At 39.5% G+C, this 16,459-nt stretch overlaps 1 protein-coding gene across 1 annotated transcript; it reads left to right on the top strand.

Moving 5' to 3' along the window:
- The first annotated feature begins 1,232 nt into the window (after positions 1-1,232).
- LOC5577128 (putative helicase MOV-10) lies at positions 1,233-16,203 on the top strand. The gene is made up of 4 exons (XM_001663167.2): positions 1,233-1,428; positions 1,492-2,376; positions 14,048-14,346; positions 14,404-16,203. Exons 1-4 carry the CDS (start codon positions 1,363-1,365, stop codon positions 15,785-15,787), a joined length of 2,634 nt encoding a protein of 877 aa, XP_001663217.2. The 5' UTR covers positions 1,233-1,362; the 3' UTR covers positions 15,788-16,203.
- The last annotated feature ends 256 nt before the right edge of the window (positions 16,204-16,459 follow it).

Here is a 16,459-nt window from a genome sequence, read left to right as displayed (position 1 = left end):
GATTGGATTTGGATTGGATTTGGATTGGATTTGGATTGGATTTGGATTGGATTTGGATTGGATTTGGATTGGATTTGGATTGGATTTGGATTGGATTTGGATTGGATTGGATTTGGATTGGATTTGGATTGGATTTGGATTGGATTTGGATTGGATTTGGATTGGATTTGGATTGGATTTGGATTGGATTTGGATTGGATTTGGATTGGATTGGATTGGATTTGGATTGGATTTGGATTGGATTTGGATTGGATTTGGATTGGATTTGGATTGGATTTGGATTGGATTTGGATTGGATTTGGATTGGATTTGGATTGGATTGGATTGGATTGGATTTGGATTGGATTTTGGATTGGATTTGGATTGGATTTGGATTGGATTTGGATTGGATTTGGATTGGATTTGGATTGGATTTGGATTGGATTTGGATTTGGATTGGATTGGATTGGATTTGGATTGGATTTGGATTGGATTTGGATTGGATTTGGATTGGATTTGGATTGGATTTGGATTGGATTGGATTGGATTTGGATTGGATTTGGATTGGATTTGGATTGGATTTGGATTGGATTTTGGATTGGATTGGATTGGATTTTGGATTGGATTTGGATTGGATTGGATTGGGATTTGGATTGGATTTGGATTGGATTTGGATTGGATTTGGATTGGATTTGGATTGGATTTGGATTGGATTTTGGATTGGATTTGGATTGGATTTGGATTGATTGGATTGGATTGGATTTGGATTGGATTTGGATTGGATTTGGATTGGATGATTGATTTGGATTGGATTTTGGATTGGATTTGGATTGGATTTGGATTGGATTTGGATTGGACTTGGATTGGATTGGATTGGATTTGGATTGGATTTGGATTGGATTTGGATTGGATGTGGATTGGATTTGGATTGGATTTGGATTGGATTTGGATTGGATTTGGATTGGATTTGGATTGGATTTGGATTGGATTTGGATTGGATTTGGATTGGATTTGGATTGGATTTGGATTGGATTTGGATTGGATTTGGATTGGATATGGATTGGATTTGGATTGGATTTGGATTTGGAAGTGGTTCATAGGCCAGGAGAAGTGGATGGACTTGTCATTCTTTTTCCTGTCAATTTTCATACAAAATCTACTTCTGCTCTGATATAAATTTACTCTAGATGAACCACTTTCCCTGGCCTATTAATTGTGTTACGTAATATTTGGATGAAACCTCATCTGGCATCACTGGCTGACACTGACAGCTGTCAAACAGTGGTGATTGACAGTAAGCAACAGAATTTTTGCAGCACGTGTTTGAGAGCTGTGCAGTTTTTCGGATTTCTTCGACGTTTTCTGTGAAAAAGTTGTGAAAAAATGCCGGTTATAATGAATTCGACTCCAGCGACAAAACTCAGCACTTCTAAAGCTGCGATTGACAAGGTAATATAGGAATTGAATGGAAACAAGCTAGGCAAATTGAGCTAATTATTAATCTCATTACAGCTTGCTTCGGCAAATTCTGTCAAAACAGAATCGGTGCCAAAAGAAGCGACACAAACATCTCCGCCGAAACGAAAGGAACGACCTTGGAAGCTGCGACACATTCGAACCTTTACTCGAGATTTCAAAGAGGTGAAGCACAGTCCACGGTACTGCTATGTGTGTCGCGCCCAGTGCCGGGATGACTACCAATTTGCCAAACACCTGGAGGCTCACGGACGCGAGTTCCGGTTCATCCGTCAGGTGGAGGATTACATTCTCGAGGAACCGATGTTTCAAATCCGGCTGGATTATCGTCCGGATTTCGCCAAAACATTGGTGTACGTTAAAAACGTTTCTCCCCATCCGGTTGTTCTGCTCAACATGGCCTATCTGCACTTGGCCGACGGTCAGTTGATGACTTTGTTCGAAAGCGAGAAACGGATCCCGTGGGGTTCTTTTGCGACATTCTCTTTCAACAGCTGCCTGCTGTCGGAGTTGGATAGGAATTTCGCACTGATATTGGTTGGATTGGCCACCGCAAAGACGGAAATTCTGGAACAATACTACGTGCAGGTCACCGAGTTGAGTCATTTCCTGAGCGAACAGTTGGTTTTGAAGAAGCCTCCGATTCATTGCCCTGCTTTGAATCACTATCCGATTCCCGCGGTGGTACAGGAACTGTACAAGAACGATTTCTCGCCCAATTCGAAATTTACTGGCGCCAAGGCACTGTTGGATCGCTTGGCCGGATTCAAAAAGGATGGTTTGCACCCGGGAAACTACATCGAATACTTGAACGTGCTGAACCAGATTGAAGATTATGACCTCCAGGTGGAGTACACGAAGTATCGAATCAAGGAAGCTAAGCTTGTGCCTGGAATTTCGGAGAAGTTCTATCGTTTGTCGGTAAGTTTGTGAGTCAAGGTTCTTGTCATTACGTCCTCACTAGGACAAGGTCTGCATCTCAGCTTACTGTTCAATTAACACTTCGTTTGTCAAAGATGCCATTTTTATGTTTAAAGAATTATTTTATCAAATGAAAATAATGTCAGGCGGCTTCATTTAAAAGTTGTTAATATTGCTAGAATATATCCGTGCAAAAAATGTTGGTTATGACACGAAATATCAATTTGTACACAAGTGAGCGGAAATAAGAGCATGAGCGGATAATGATGCACTGATGCTGTATATCTCACAAATAATTATTTATCATGGTCTAATCGCTTAACAAAGTGAATTTTGTGACCCAACGATCCTCACCATTAAAAAACATCCCTTCCAGTAACCTTTGTGGAGATGCAGAGGTAAACACGGTCTCCAAATAGCATAGATTACACACTAACATTCCTTCCCGTGATCGGCAGACCCTGTATAAATAGAGCGCTGAATTATGCACACTGAAGAAATTAATGGCCAATCCCAGCCGAACTTCTAGTTGATTCTTTGTACATCTTCACTGATTTCGGTCAATCACGAAATAGCAACCATTGATATGTGTAGTCAGTCTAAAGCCCCATTTACATTAATCAATAAGTTGATCAACCTCGGTTCTGCAATATTTGCTTCAATCTGAAAAGTAAAACAAAATTGTGAATTAAATTGATTGGTTACACCATATGCATTATGAATTGAAAATAACATTGATTCTTATTAAATATTGTCCAACCTTTCTGCAATATTTCCACTCCAGGACTTCATCAATCTACCTGAATCAACTGATTGCCTGAATATTTCCCCTCCAGATAAATGATGAATCCTTTGACATCAAACCTTCAGCTTTAAACTGTTCGTTAAAAAACGTCAAGTGCAGGGTTAAAAATCTCACTGAACCGATTATTCATTTCAGATCTATCTGAAAACACATATAGTTTTTTTCCATATAGCTTTGCACATAACGCTCATCAATTCATCACATTAACTTGCGAGATTTCATTTTAATCAGATTCATCTGATAAAACACATACCCTTCATGCAAACTGAAAATTAAAACCAATGGATGTTGTCAATCAATGTTATGTTGAATTCCGATGACAAGTATTAGTATTGTCAGTGATTTTTACATTATAGTTTAATAAGCTTGCGATGATTTCATTTCAGTTTTTTCAATAGAATTAAGAAAACAATATAATTATAATTGAAGAAAAGTTTATTTGATAAATTATCTGCGTTGACCTAAAGGATTAGTTACAATCAATTGAACTTGTCCTAGGTTTCATTTGAAAATATAATGTTTCAATATTATCATCATAATCTGTGAGTAAGTGATGCATTAAACACGTTGGATAGCCAGCCAACTTCCAATGAAAGTGATGTCTCCTGTAAATACAAGTCTAAATTAATTAACATTTACCGTCAACGTACCAGTACCCGCTCATGTTCCAGTAGCCCGCTCACGAGCTTAAAAAGTAAGGTAATTTGAGTAAATACACAAAAAAAATGTCCACAGTATGATTCAATTTGTCGATTTCAACCGTTTAGCGGCTAAAGTTTTCAAATTTACTTTGTGCAAACTTATCTTTTTTCAGTGTGAGCGGATACTGGTGCACTGATGGTATTTACATTCAATTAATAAATATTTAACTTACCCTAATTTCATACATTCGCTAACTATTTCATAATTCCAGTTCATGTCCAGTGTTCGCGCCAACGCGAAGTTTCCGTTTTGTCTATGAGTCCTTCCCACCCCTGCCCTACTAATCTCGAGCCGCCGCGAGTATATCGGCCTCCAATACCAAGCTAACAACCACCCCAATTTGCCCACACACACCGCTTCGACAGTCTTGCTTGTTTCCCATTTCCATCCTTCCGAGCGACATGATCATGCGCATGCGCAATCCAGCCGAATCGCCACCCAGTTATGTACATTGTACAACTTGAACGAGAGAGCTAGGTAGAACGCACTACCACCACTTCGTACAGCATCGAGTTTGTTCAAGCATCACCGAGCGATATATAATGCAGCCCACAGACGCTCAGACGGTTTGACCAACATTGACTCCGCCCCCAAGTTAGTCAAACCGACTTATGTTGATACAACCGTTTGACCAACTTGCAGCAACACGATATTTCTTCGCATGCTTTCAGACTTGCCGAGAGTCTAGTGAATATGTGATTATTATTTTTTCGAATGCTGTGGCTGTGAGGGAGAATCTTTTCGCGATTTTCTGGCAATAATCGCAGTAAGGAAGAAAAGAACTTTCAACATTTAAGAGAGGAATTCCAGTTATAATTCGTACGAAATAGTCCGGCAAAACTCAGAAATCATGACGGGTTTCTTTCGGGAAATATTCTGAGCAGTCATTGATATGGGAATGACCAAGGAATTTTTTTTTTCAAACATTCTATCCAGAATCATTTAGTCGTTTCCTCTAGTTATTCTGCTTTGAAGTTTTTCCAGGAATCCATAAGCTATACTAAGGATTCCACCAATAGCTCTTCCTGAGATTCTACCACGAATTTTATCAATAGTTCCTTTATAAATTTATCCACAGATTCAACCAGAAATTTCTCCAGGGAACATTCTTCAGGCATACTCTGCGGGCAAACCTTCAGGTGGAAATTTTTCCAAGGATTTCTTTAGAGGTTCCTCTACAAATTATTGTGGATTTCAACCACTGATTCCTTCAAAGATCTGTCCAAAAAAATCCCAAGGAATTTCTTCAGGGCTAACTCCAAGGCTGCCTTCTAGAATTCCTCCAGATTGTTATAACAATTTTTTCAAAGATTTCTTCAGAAATTTCTCTGGAAGTTAGTTCCAAGGATTCCATCACGCGTTACCCAGGAATCGCATCACGAATTCTTTCAGATACTTTTCAAGGGATTTTTCAAAAAAAAATCATCACCAGAAATTCCCCCAAGGACTTCACCAGGACTTTTTTAAGGGCTTGCTCCTCGGACTCCTTCTCGAATTCCTCAAGGAGTTACATCAGAAAATCCACCAGGAATTTCTTCAGCGATTCTTTCTAGCAGTTTTTCAACAGATTTCTCCAGGGATCTATACAAATACTTCCCAAGGGATTTCTCCAGTGGTTCATCCAATGCTTCCTTCAAGAATTCCACCAAAAAATCCTCCAAAGATTCATTTAAGAATTCCTCTAGCGAAACTTCAAGCATTTCTATACAAATACTACCCACAATTTATCCAAGGATTCGTCAAGTTCCTCCAGGGATTCCACCAACAATTCTTCCAAGAATTCCATCAGAATTGAAGGCTTTCTGATTTCAAGTGAAATATGGCAAAAAAAAATTCATCAAAACTTGATCAGCAAGAATTTCTTTAGAGATTCCACTTGTAAGTATTTGAGAGGATCCCCCAGGTTATCCTTCGGTATTCCTCTAGAGAGAATCTTCAATAAATCTTTTATAAACTCCACCTGTGCTTCCTCAAAAGATTCCTTGTATCTCTGAAGAGACCCTACGAGGCATTTGTCCTGGGATTTCTGCAGGAATTACTTCAATAATCTAATATAAATTTCTCCGAGGATTCCTGAAGGAATTTATCCATCAATTCCATCCAGTTTTTCTTGGAGGGTTTTTTCCAAGGAATCTACAAGAAATTACCTTAGAGAATCTTTCAGAAACTCCTTCAGGGATTGCTTTTAAAGTTCTTCCAGAAATATAATAAGGAATCTCTCCAGGAAATACTCTAGAAATTAATCTATTGATTTCTTTGGTGATACCTCCTAGAATTTCTTAAGATATATCTCCATGGATCTTTTAGGGATTCATCCTGAGGCATTTAGAGAAATGTGTTGTCTGAAACTCTGAGTAAATATCAGTTAACTCCCTGGAGGAATTTATGATAATCCTGAAGCACAATCCTAGTAAAACTTTTGAAGTATTTTATGGTTGAACTTCTGGCGAAACTGGTAGATTTTTCTAGTGGTAATTCTAGCGAAACTCTGGTGATATTCCCAGTGTTAACGCTAGAAGAACTTCTTGTGATATTCCTTAATAAACTTCTCTCGCGAAAAATTACAGGTGATATAATTAGGGAACATACTGTTGAAATATCTGAAGGAATTACTAGGAAATTGTGGTCAAATCGCGTAGGAAATTCGTTATTGTATAATTGGAGTTCATGTTGGTGGCATCCACGAAGCAACCTCCCAGAGGAATCCCTGAAGGAATTCCTGTTTTGAATCCCAGGAGGAATTCATGATGGAGTCACTAGTAGATTCCCAAATTACAGGTAAAATTTTAAGTTAACTATTATAATAAATTTCTGGTAATATCGCTGGAGGGTTCCTGAAAACCCTTAAGAATCCCTGGAGTTATTCCACGAGAAATTCCTTGGAAAATCTGGAGAAATCCCTTGAGGATTTCTGGGATTGATTCCTTAAGGAAATTAACCCAGAATAACCCTAGAGGGATTCCTGAAGGAACCTTTAGAAGAATTCCTGATAGAATCCCTGACAGAACTTCTGATGGAATCCCAGGCGGATTTATAATGAAGTCTTAGAAGTTTTTCTAATGGAATCTATGAAAGAACTTCCGATGGAATCCCTGCAGAAATTCCCAATAAAATCTATTGAAGAACTCCTTCAGATGGAATCCTTGGAAAAACTTGTGATGTATTCCTTGGAGTAATTCCTGATAGAATCATTAGAGAAACTCTTGATAGAATTCCTGTAGAAATTCCAGGTGGAATCTCTGAAGGAACTCCTAGGAAACCCTAGAGGAACTCCTGATAAAGTCCTTAGAAGGATTCCTTATAGAATCCCTTGGGAACTCGTGATGAAATGCCAAAAACGACTTCTGTTGTTTTGCCCAGTAGGAATTCCTAATTGAATCCCTTTTGGAACTCCTGATAAAATCCTTAGAAGAACTCCTGATGGAAATCCTTGGGAACTCCTATTGAACTCAGGGGAAATCCTGATGGAATCCCTATAGAAACTCTTGATAGAATCCCAGAAGAAATTCCAGGTGGAATGTCTAAAGAAAATGCTTATAAAACCCCTGAAGGAACTCTTCTTGAAATCCCCAGAAGAACTCCTGATGTAATTCCCAGAAGAGATCCTGATGTTATCCCTAGAAGAAACTTCTGATGTAATCCCTCGAGCATCCAGGTGAAATCTTTGAAGAAACTTCTGATATAATCTCCAAAGAAACTCCTGATGGAATCTCTAAGGGAACTCTTGTTAAAATGACGATTCCTGAAGGAATTCCTGACGGAATCCGGAGGAATTCCTGATGGAACTCCTGATAGAATGCCTAGAGAAATTTGTTATGATATCCCTAGAAAATCCTAATGGAATTCTTATGTGACCTCCTGATATAAACTCTGGAGGAAGTCCTAATAGAATCTCGGAAGAAATGCTAGCTGGAATCTCTGAAGGAACTCTTGGTGGAATTTCTGGAGAAACTCTTGATGAAATCCTCAGAAGAACTCTAATGGTAGCCCTAAAGGTACTTCTAATAGAATCCCTATTGGAATTCCTGATAGAATCCCTGGAGGAACTCCTGATGAAATCCTTGGAGGAATATAAAGATATTGTTGTAGGATATATAGAGGAACTCCTGATAGAATCTCTTGGGGCATTTCGGGTGAAATCTCAGAAGAAACTGTTTATGGCATCCCTTCAGGAACTCCTGATGATGGATCGCTGAAGGAACTGCTGATGGAATCGATGGAGAAACTTCTAATGGAAATGCTAGAGGTATTCCTGATGGAATCCCTGAAGAAGTTCCAGTTGCTATCGCCTGGAGGAATTTCTGATGAAACTTCTGTAAGAATCCCTAGAAGAATTCCTTATGATATCCCTAGAAGGAGTCCTGATGAAATTCCTCAAGGAATTCCTGATATGATCTCTGGAGGAAATCCTGATTGAATCTTTGGAGGCAATTCAGGTGGAATTTCTGAAAGAACTCTGGAGGAACTTCTGATGTAATCCCCAAAAGAACTCTAATGGAAGCTCTAAGGTATTCCAGATAGTATCCCTATAGGAACTCCTGAAGGAATCCTTGGAAGAACTCCTATCTATAGATATTCTTGAAGGAACTCCTAATCATTGAAGGGACTCCTGATAAAATTCCTGGAAGAGTTCCTGATAAGTTTCCGGATAGAACTCCTGATAGAACCCCTTGAGAAACCCCTGATATTTCTAGAAGAAACCTTGATGGGATTCCTATTGGAGGGGTAAATTAGCAAAGAGAACAGTAAAACACGTCTTTACAGGTCGAGGCAAAACACTTGAATGAGCTTTATTCATTTCCTCCTTTCCATTCCCTTTTGAGCTTCATTCAGTCAGCTCCTTTTACACTCGATTGGCGCGCGATGCTGAATGGCACAGGGCTGCCATCAATTCCTCGAGGAACATCTGATTTAATCTCTTGAACAGTGGTCACCAAACTGCGGCCCTCAGGAAGGTTTTGTGCGGCCCGCGGAGTGATTTTGAATATTGAAGTTGTGCGGCCCGCATCTTGTGATTTCAGAAGTTATCTTAGATAACTAGATATCTTCTGCAATATCTGGCAAAGTAAGCCATTCAATAACTTTCCAGATTTTCTCTTCCTTATGGAATGATTATCAAGAAACGAAGGAAAACAATTTCAATTTCTTATTCCTTTGTTTGTTTGATAACCCAAAGTTTCTTCAAGTCTGATATCATCGTTTCTTTAAAACACCAAAGTTTTCAACGTTCTAGTAGCGCAGTTTTCAAAGTTCAAGTAAGAAAGCGATTTTTCTAAGTATTTTTTATTTTGATTCTAAAATAACGCTGAAGTCATAGTTTTTATTCGGCTGAGGTTTTTTTTTTTCTTCTATGGAGGTTAATTGTTGTCAATGTTACAATTATTGTATTAAAAATGTTTATAATATTGAAGATTTATCAAATCCATCCTCATCTTTAAAGTAATAACACACTCGCCTCATCTTTCATTTTCGGAAATCCTACAATTTTTGACATTTATTTTTGCACGAAGGATGAACTCTTGAAAATCCAGGGACATCAGTGGAAAGATGATTGAAATCGCTAGTAACTGCCAGACATAATAAGCACGCAAATTCCAGAAATCACCTGCCGACCCCTAAAACAAGATGTGACACCTGGCTTCTTATTAGTTCTCTTCTTCTCTTGTATGAAATTGAAAAAAAAAAGCTGAACACAGAAGGTGCTGAAGCTATCGTGCAATAATCATTGATGGTTACGCTGTCTGGCAGACCAATCAGAGGCTGGTTCATTTTGGCACGAAATTTAAGTAAGTGTTGTCGAGTCTCGTTTCAATGGTTCAAGTTAAGTATCAAATGTCGAAAGCTTGTTTGAATGAGTCGTGCCAATCGAATTTTTTTGGTCGAAAGTAATTCTAATCGAGTCATTTTGGTCGAACTTATATGTTTACATCTAGTGGCCCGCGACGTGTTTTAAGAGCAAAAGGGTGGCCCGCACAACCAGTTAGGCTGAGGACTAGACCTATTCATCTGTCTGGAAATTTCCCAGTCAACCAATACTTTGATTTTTTTTGTCAAAATGAACTTCTTGTCAAAATTTCAGTCATTTTGGAGATAATTTAGGTGTGCTTCTTCAAATCAATTGTGTGTTTCTAAGCTAATTTCAAACTTTAAAAATTCATAACTATCGAACGGAACACCAAAAATGATCGAAAATACCTCTACACAGTAGTTGATTCAATTCTACGAACTTTTGTCGAACACACTTTCATGATTGGAGCAAGTTTTAACATAGTTTGGTTGAGATTTGTGCTTCAAGGTTCTTGAAAATCACTATTGTCAGGGAGTGTTCTCTCTGAAAAACACACCTGTATGAAAATTTCCAATTTTTAATTTCCAGAACATGATGACTATACATATCTAAAACTGAATCCCTATTTCAAATACAATTTATCTTACGAAAATAAATTATAAAAAATAGAAAATTAGGAAGTACTTTTATAAATCCACTGTGGGTGAGCCAAGAGCACCACCGTGAGCTTTGGCGGGTGTAAAAAATGAACACGTTAGCACTGCTTTTTCTCAGTCGATGATGATGATTGTTTTCAAATCGTTCTGAATCGTCAATGAAATCCGATCCAAACAATCATCATTCGGGAAGAAAAAGCAATGCTAACTTGTTCAATTCATTCATTGGCTGGTACATGTGTCATGCGTGAATTAACTATCATCAGGTAGCGAAGCGGTGTTCGATCTTTGGGCATTTTTTGTAATTTATTGCCTAACGCAACATGTAAGCTGTTAATAGTTGATGAATTAATAGATTTATTTCGTTCGATTCCTGTTGACAAGGTTCTGAAAAACTAATGTCCATGTGTGTTTTTACTACCATATATATTCAGAAAACTGTGATTTTTGGGTACTGTGGAGAACAAATCATGATCAAAGAATGTTTAAACTCAATTTAATTAGCTTTCAAATAGTGGTAATAGCAAGTGGTTTTGATTTTCATGCTAGTTATGATTTTTCAAACCTTGAAATTAGCCCTAAAACACATTTTTAACTTGAAGCATACTGAAATCTTTATCAAATTAGCTGAAAATTTGACCAGACATTGTTCTTAGTATGAGAATTCAGGATACTGCTTGACCGATAGATTTCCAGACATTTTTTCAATTATGAACAGGTATACTGAGGGCCACTGCTCTTGAAGAATTCCGGGTGAAATTTCAGAGAGAACTGTTAATGGAATCCCTGGAGGATCAAAACGCATTTTGACTTTCCACTCCTAATGAAATCTCGGGAAGCCTGGTTTCAATTCCAGATGGAATCCCTGAAGAATTCTTGATGGAATCCCTAGACGAACATCTGATGAAACCCCCAGAAGAATTCTTGATGGAATTCCTAGAGTAACTTCCGATGGAATCCCTAGAGCTAGTCCTGATAAAACCCTGAAGGAACTGCTGAATGAAACCTTCGTAAAATTTATGATTGAACCTTTAGAAGTTCTCCTGATGGAATGCCTGGATGAAATAGAGTTTAATTCCGTAGAATAACTTCTGATTCTAGAGACCTTCCTAAGCCGAGTGATCAGAGTCCGCGGCTACAAAGCAAAACCTTGTTGAAGGTTTATGGTTTAAATTTCCGGTCGGTCCAGGATCTTTTCGTAATGGAAATTTCCTTGACTTCCCTGGGCATAGAGTATCATCGTACCTGCCACACGGTACATGAATGCAAAAATGGCAACTTTAGCAAAGAAAGCTCTCAGTTAAAAACTGTGGAAATGCTCATTGAACTCTAAGCTGAGAAGCAGGCTCTGTCCCAGTGAGGACGTAACGCCAAGAAGAAGAAGAACTCCTGATTCTCAAAGGAATCACTGATGGAATCCCTGTAGGAACTCCTGGTAGAATCCCATGAGGAATTCCAGGTGAACTTTCAGAAGGAATTTATACATGAATTTCTTGTCAATTCACTGAAAACAATTTTGATTAAATTTCTGGAAGAACACCTTTGGAATCATGAAGCAGTTTTGAAAGAATTCCTTAAGATATTACAAGAGGATTACCTGGTAAAATTCCTGATGAAATCCCTGTAGTACAAATACAGGTACAATACATGGATGGATTTTTTGAATCACAGGTGAAACTGCTAGATTCACTGAAGATATTTCTGGAGAAATTGGTTGAGGAATAAATTAAAGGAATAATTATAGAATCCTTTGTGAATTTGCTAAAGAAAACGGTTAGAGCGCAGACAGACGTTCAAGTTAGACTCAGCCACTTGTGTAAAAACATGGCCGCCACAAATCGCCAAGTGGCAATCAGCTAACAGATGGCGTTAGTGGCGTATGCGTCCCGCCACCACCCCGATCACATTTCGTTGACAGCACGACACACAACGGCTCCCACAACCGGCGTGCTCAACGCTAAAAACTATGTACCTTTGTTTTGGGCTGGGTGGATGATGTTCCCTTTTGGATCCAATTTCTCATGTAAAAATCAATAAAATCCATTGTAATTTTTACCACAAGTTGGCATTCAATTTACTCACAGATTCATGCTAGTATAACACCCTTGAATGATCGTTACTCATGTAAAATAAATTGGCGTGAAAGTATCACAATTGTGTGAATCATTTTTGAAGTGATTGTTTTGATAGTTTTGTACAGTGGGTGGTGGACTGGGTGGTAAGCGAGAAGATGAAGCCACGTGCTTTTACAAACTGTCACTGTACTGCAGCAATTTGCTCCCTAGGTGACACCACGGTAGAATTTACACAGGAATTTTGAATAAATTTGTTCCTGCTTAAACGTCTGTCTGCGGTTAGAGATAGTTGGAAACGATAGTAAAATATATAGAAACAACTCAAGAGCAGCGTGCATTTGATAGATCACTATGGCACCGACGCTGCGTAAATTCACGCATTTTGACTTTCCACCCATCTGCATCGGCAGTTCATGCGACGTCGAAGCTTCAATTTGACATGATGACGTCGGTGTTCGTGCAACATCCCTACAGATGGTACGATCGGTTCGTCGAACATTTCGCTCAGCCCACCGGTGGTTTGAGCAAAATCAAACTCGTTTGATTTTGGCCGACCGATTCGTCAACCGTCAAATTGGTTTCACAAACTGTCAAATTGGTTTGTCAAACAGCATCACACACGGTCAAACATAGCACCAACATGAGCATCAACCTGGGGGGCGGAGTCAATGTTGGTCAAACCGTCTGAGCGTCTGTGGGCTGCATAAGAGTGGAATTTTCCATATTAACCCCACCGCTGCGCATGCAACGTTTCTGACTACCTGACACCTATAAAGGGAGCTTGCATGCGCAAGGAGATTATTCAGTTTTCTTTCGACCATCACTCTGTACAAATCGAAGAGGAATAATATAGTAGTTTAGTAAAGTTGCCAAACCGCCTTTCCCTCCACCAGTGGTCACCAAAATAGCCTTTTTAAAGGCTAGAGTTGCTAAGAGCCCCCTCCAGTCGAGCTATCGGTCCTGTGCCCTGTTGCTCCCGGCAACAGGTTGGCGGACGATTTCAAAAAGTTTATTTAGACCATATTGAAAAATCAACCTTTTTTTTAAATCATAACTTTTTTGTCCATGATTTCTCCATCTTGACCCACTGTGCAAAAGACTTCATTTTTTGTCTACATTAACATATAAAAAAATAAAAAAAAATCAAAAATACAATTTTTGAGAAAATTGATTTTTAAGCTTTATTTTCGATATATAAAAAATTACAACATTTTTTTTACAGTGTATATTTTTTTCCAGATAGTCCCAACAATAACCTAAAACTTTGCGGAAGGCACCAAACTGATCGGACAAACCGTTTCTAAGTTATAATTTTTTGAAAATAATTAAGGATTTTTTTCTTAGGCCCTTCTCAAAAGTAAGGCTAGAGTCAAAATGGCGAGCCGATGATGCAAAAAGGCATTTTCGGGCATAAAGAAAGCATGTGCAAAATTTCATCCAAATCAAAAAATATAAAAATGAAATTTGGGAAAAAAGTCGTCATTTTCTGTGGAACCGCTCTTTTGGAAATACTCATTGGTGGCCCATCTTGCCCATCCTTTCCATAACTGTAATTTTTCTAACTGTAGATCGCTTTGTTTCTTTCCGCCTCACATTTACATTCATTTCGTTTTACGGTAACTAACTATTAATCTGTTTTTCGTAGATTGACCAATTCCAAGTGGCTCCCACCTTGCTAGACGAGGAGTGCGGAGTAAAGGTGATCATTCCCAGCGAGTTCGAACCTCGGTGTTTCATAGGAACGATTCACAAGGTCCATCCGGATTACATGGTGATCCATATGAATACCCCGCCGGAGCCGGCTCCGTTCTACACGGTTGTCTTCGAATGCAATCGACTAACGTTTCAGATGGAGTATTTTGCCTTATCCCTGCTGGCCAAAACGGACATTGAGAAGCTGTTGTTCCCCAAGCCACCGGTGGAAAAGAAGATCAAATACGAAAGGTAAAGTGTTGTTAATTCGAATAAACTCATGAGAAATACACTTGAATTATCTTACAGATTTGAATGGGTCAGCAAAAATGTCGCTACCAACAACGAGCAGATGTCTGCTGTCCGGAATATAGTTAATCGTACTGCCTTCCCAGCTCCGTACATTTTGTTTGGACCTCCTGGCACTGGTAAGACCTCAACATTGGTAGAAGCAGTTGTTCAAATTTGGAAATTACAACCAAAGGCCAACGTTCTTGTGGCGGCATCGTCGAACTTTGCCTGCGATGAGTTCACCAAGCGCCTGTTGGAATTTATTCCTGCAACCGATGTGTTCCGTTTTTTGTCCAAAGCGTGCGAGAAGAATATGCTGAACATGAACGAAGCTGTCGTCGATATATCAAACTTGGCCTCTGGAACGTACGCAACCCCCTCTTGGCACGATATCTACAACAGCCGAATCGTGGTGGCCACCGTTACCATGTGCGGTCGATTGGCCCAAGCTAAAATTGATCCGAATCACTTCAGTTACATCTTCATCGATGAAGCAGGGAGTACAAAAGAAATTTCCGCCTTAGTTCCAATCGCCGGAATTGGAACTTGCGAAAAAGAAGTAACGGCCAGTGTGGTACTTTCCGGAGATCCCAAACAGCTGGGTCCTCTCGTTAGACACGAGTTTCTGCGACATACGGTGCAGGAAACATCGATGCTGGAACGCCTAATGAATCACAGCATCTATCTGAAGGATCCCGCCACCGGCCAGTACAATTATCTGGTAATAACGAAGCTGCTAAACAATTTCCGCTCCAATAAGCACATGCTGCAATTTTCCAATTATGCCTTCTACGAGGGCGACTTGCGTCCATGTGGACCTGCCTTCGCTACCGATTGGGCAATCGGTTGGCCAGAATTACCTCGAAAGGATTTCCCCCTGTTCTTCCACGCGATTCGTGGCCAAACCGAGAAAGACGCCCACTCATGCAGTTTGTACAATCGTCAGGAGGCTGACCAAATCATAGCGTACATTAAAATCATCCTCTCGAAGGAGATCAACGGACGTACCGTGGCGGAAAACGACATTGGTGTCATTTCGCCTTACACCAAGCAGGTCCACCATATCAAAGGTCTTGTCAAGGACAACAATTGGGACAAGGTGGAGGTTGGATCTACAGAGCAGTACCAGGGACGCGAGAAGCCAATCATTCTGATTTCGACGGTACGCTCCGGATTGTCCACGGTTGGGTTTCTGAACAACGAGAAGCGGCTGAATGTGGCGATTACCCGGGCCAGGGCGCTGATGATCATCGTTGGCAATCCGGATACGCTGCAGCGCGATGTCCATTGGTACTCGTTGTTGAAGTACTTCGTGGACAACGGAGCTCTTAAGGGCTGTACGTTCAAACTGGTGCCTCCGTACATGCAGACTACGGATGCTACCGTTGAGAAAGATTGGTGAGGTTTCGTGTAGGTAAGTACCTATTTTATCACGAAAACTTTAGCAGTGCCACGATTTTATCTCATGAAATGTTTGTTGCTCGCCTCTTCAGGGAATTGACTTTAACTTCCAACTAATATATTGTTAAATCTGATATAATTATAAGAACTTAGTAGCAGAAAAGATCCTTCATCCTTAAAAGGAATTGTTTGGAAAGTAACATGAAAATATTTTAGTTCTTAGAATTAATAGTAACAAAATCTTGATAATAAGAAACTTATATTTTTACACCGCTTCAAAGTTATGTAGAATAGGATCTTTTTTTTCTACTTCTCTGAAATAATAAATTACAGTTTCTGAAAACTGTACACACTCTTTTTCTAGACAAAAGGCCACAGCAATTAAGAAAAATTACACGGACTCATCATTCATTCAAATCACCAGAAATTTCTTCTGAAATGTCCGAAATTTCTTTATAATCTAGGGGAACATATTTGGGCTTATGCTACGACTGGCGTGAGGTGACAATTGTCGGTGTCGTATAGCGAGGTGACAATTCTCGACTCGAGTGAAGTGACTCGCCGTGCAAATCAAATGGAGAGTCACTTCACTCGAGTCGAGATTGTCACCTCGCTATACGACACCGACAATTGTCACCTCACCCCAGTCGTAGAATAAGCCCAATTGACGGGG

Source organism: Aedes aegypti, chromosome 1 (genome assembly GCF_002204515.2).
Source record: "Aedes aegypti strain LVP_AGWG chromosome 1, AaegL5.0 Primary Assembly, whole genome shotgun sequence".
In the NCBI taxonomy this organism is placed as follows: Eukaryota; Metazoa; Arthropoda; class Insecta; order Diptera; family Culicidae; genus Aedes; species Aedes aegypti.
This window is presented reverse-complemented; position numbering and strand designations above follow the sequence as displayed.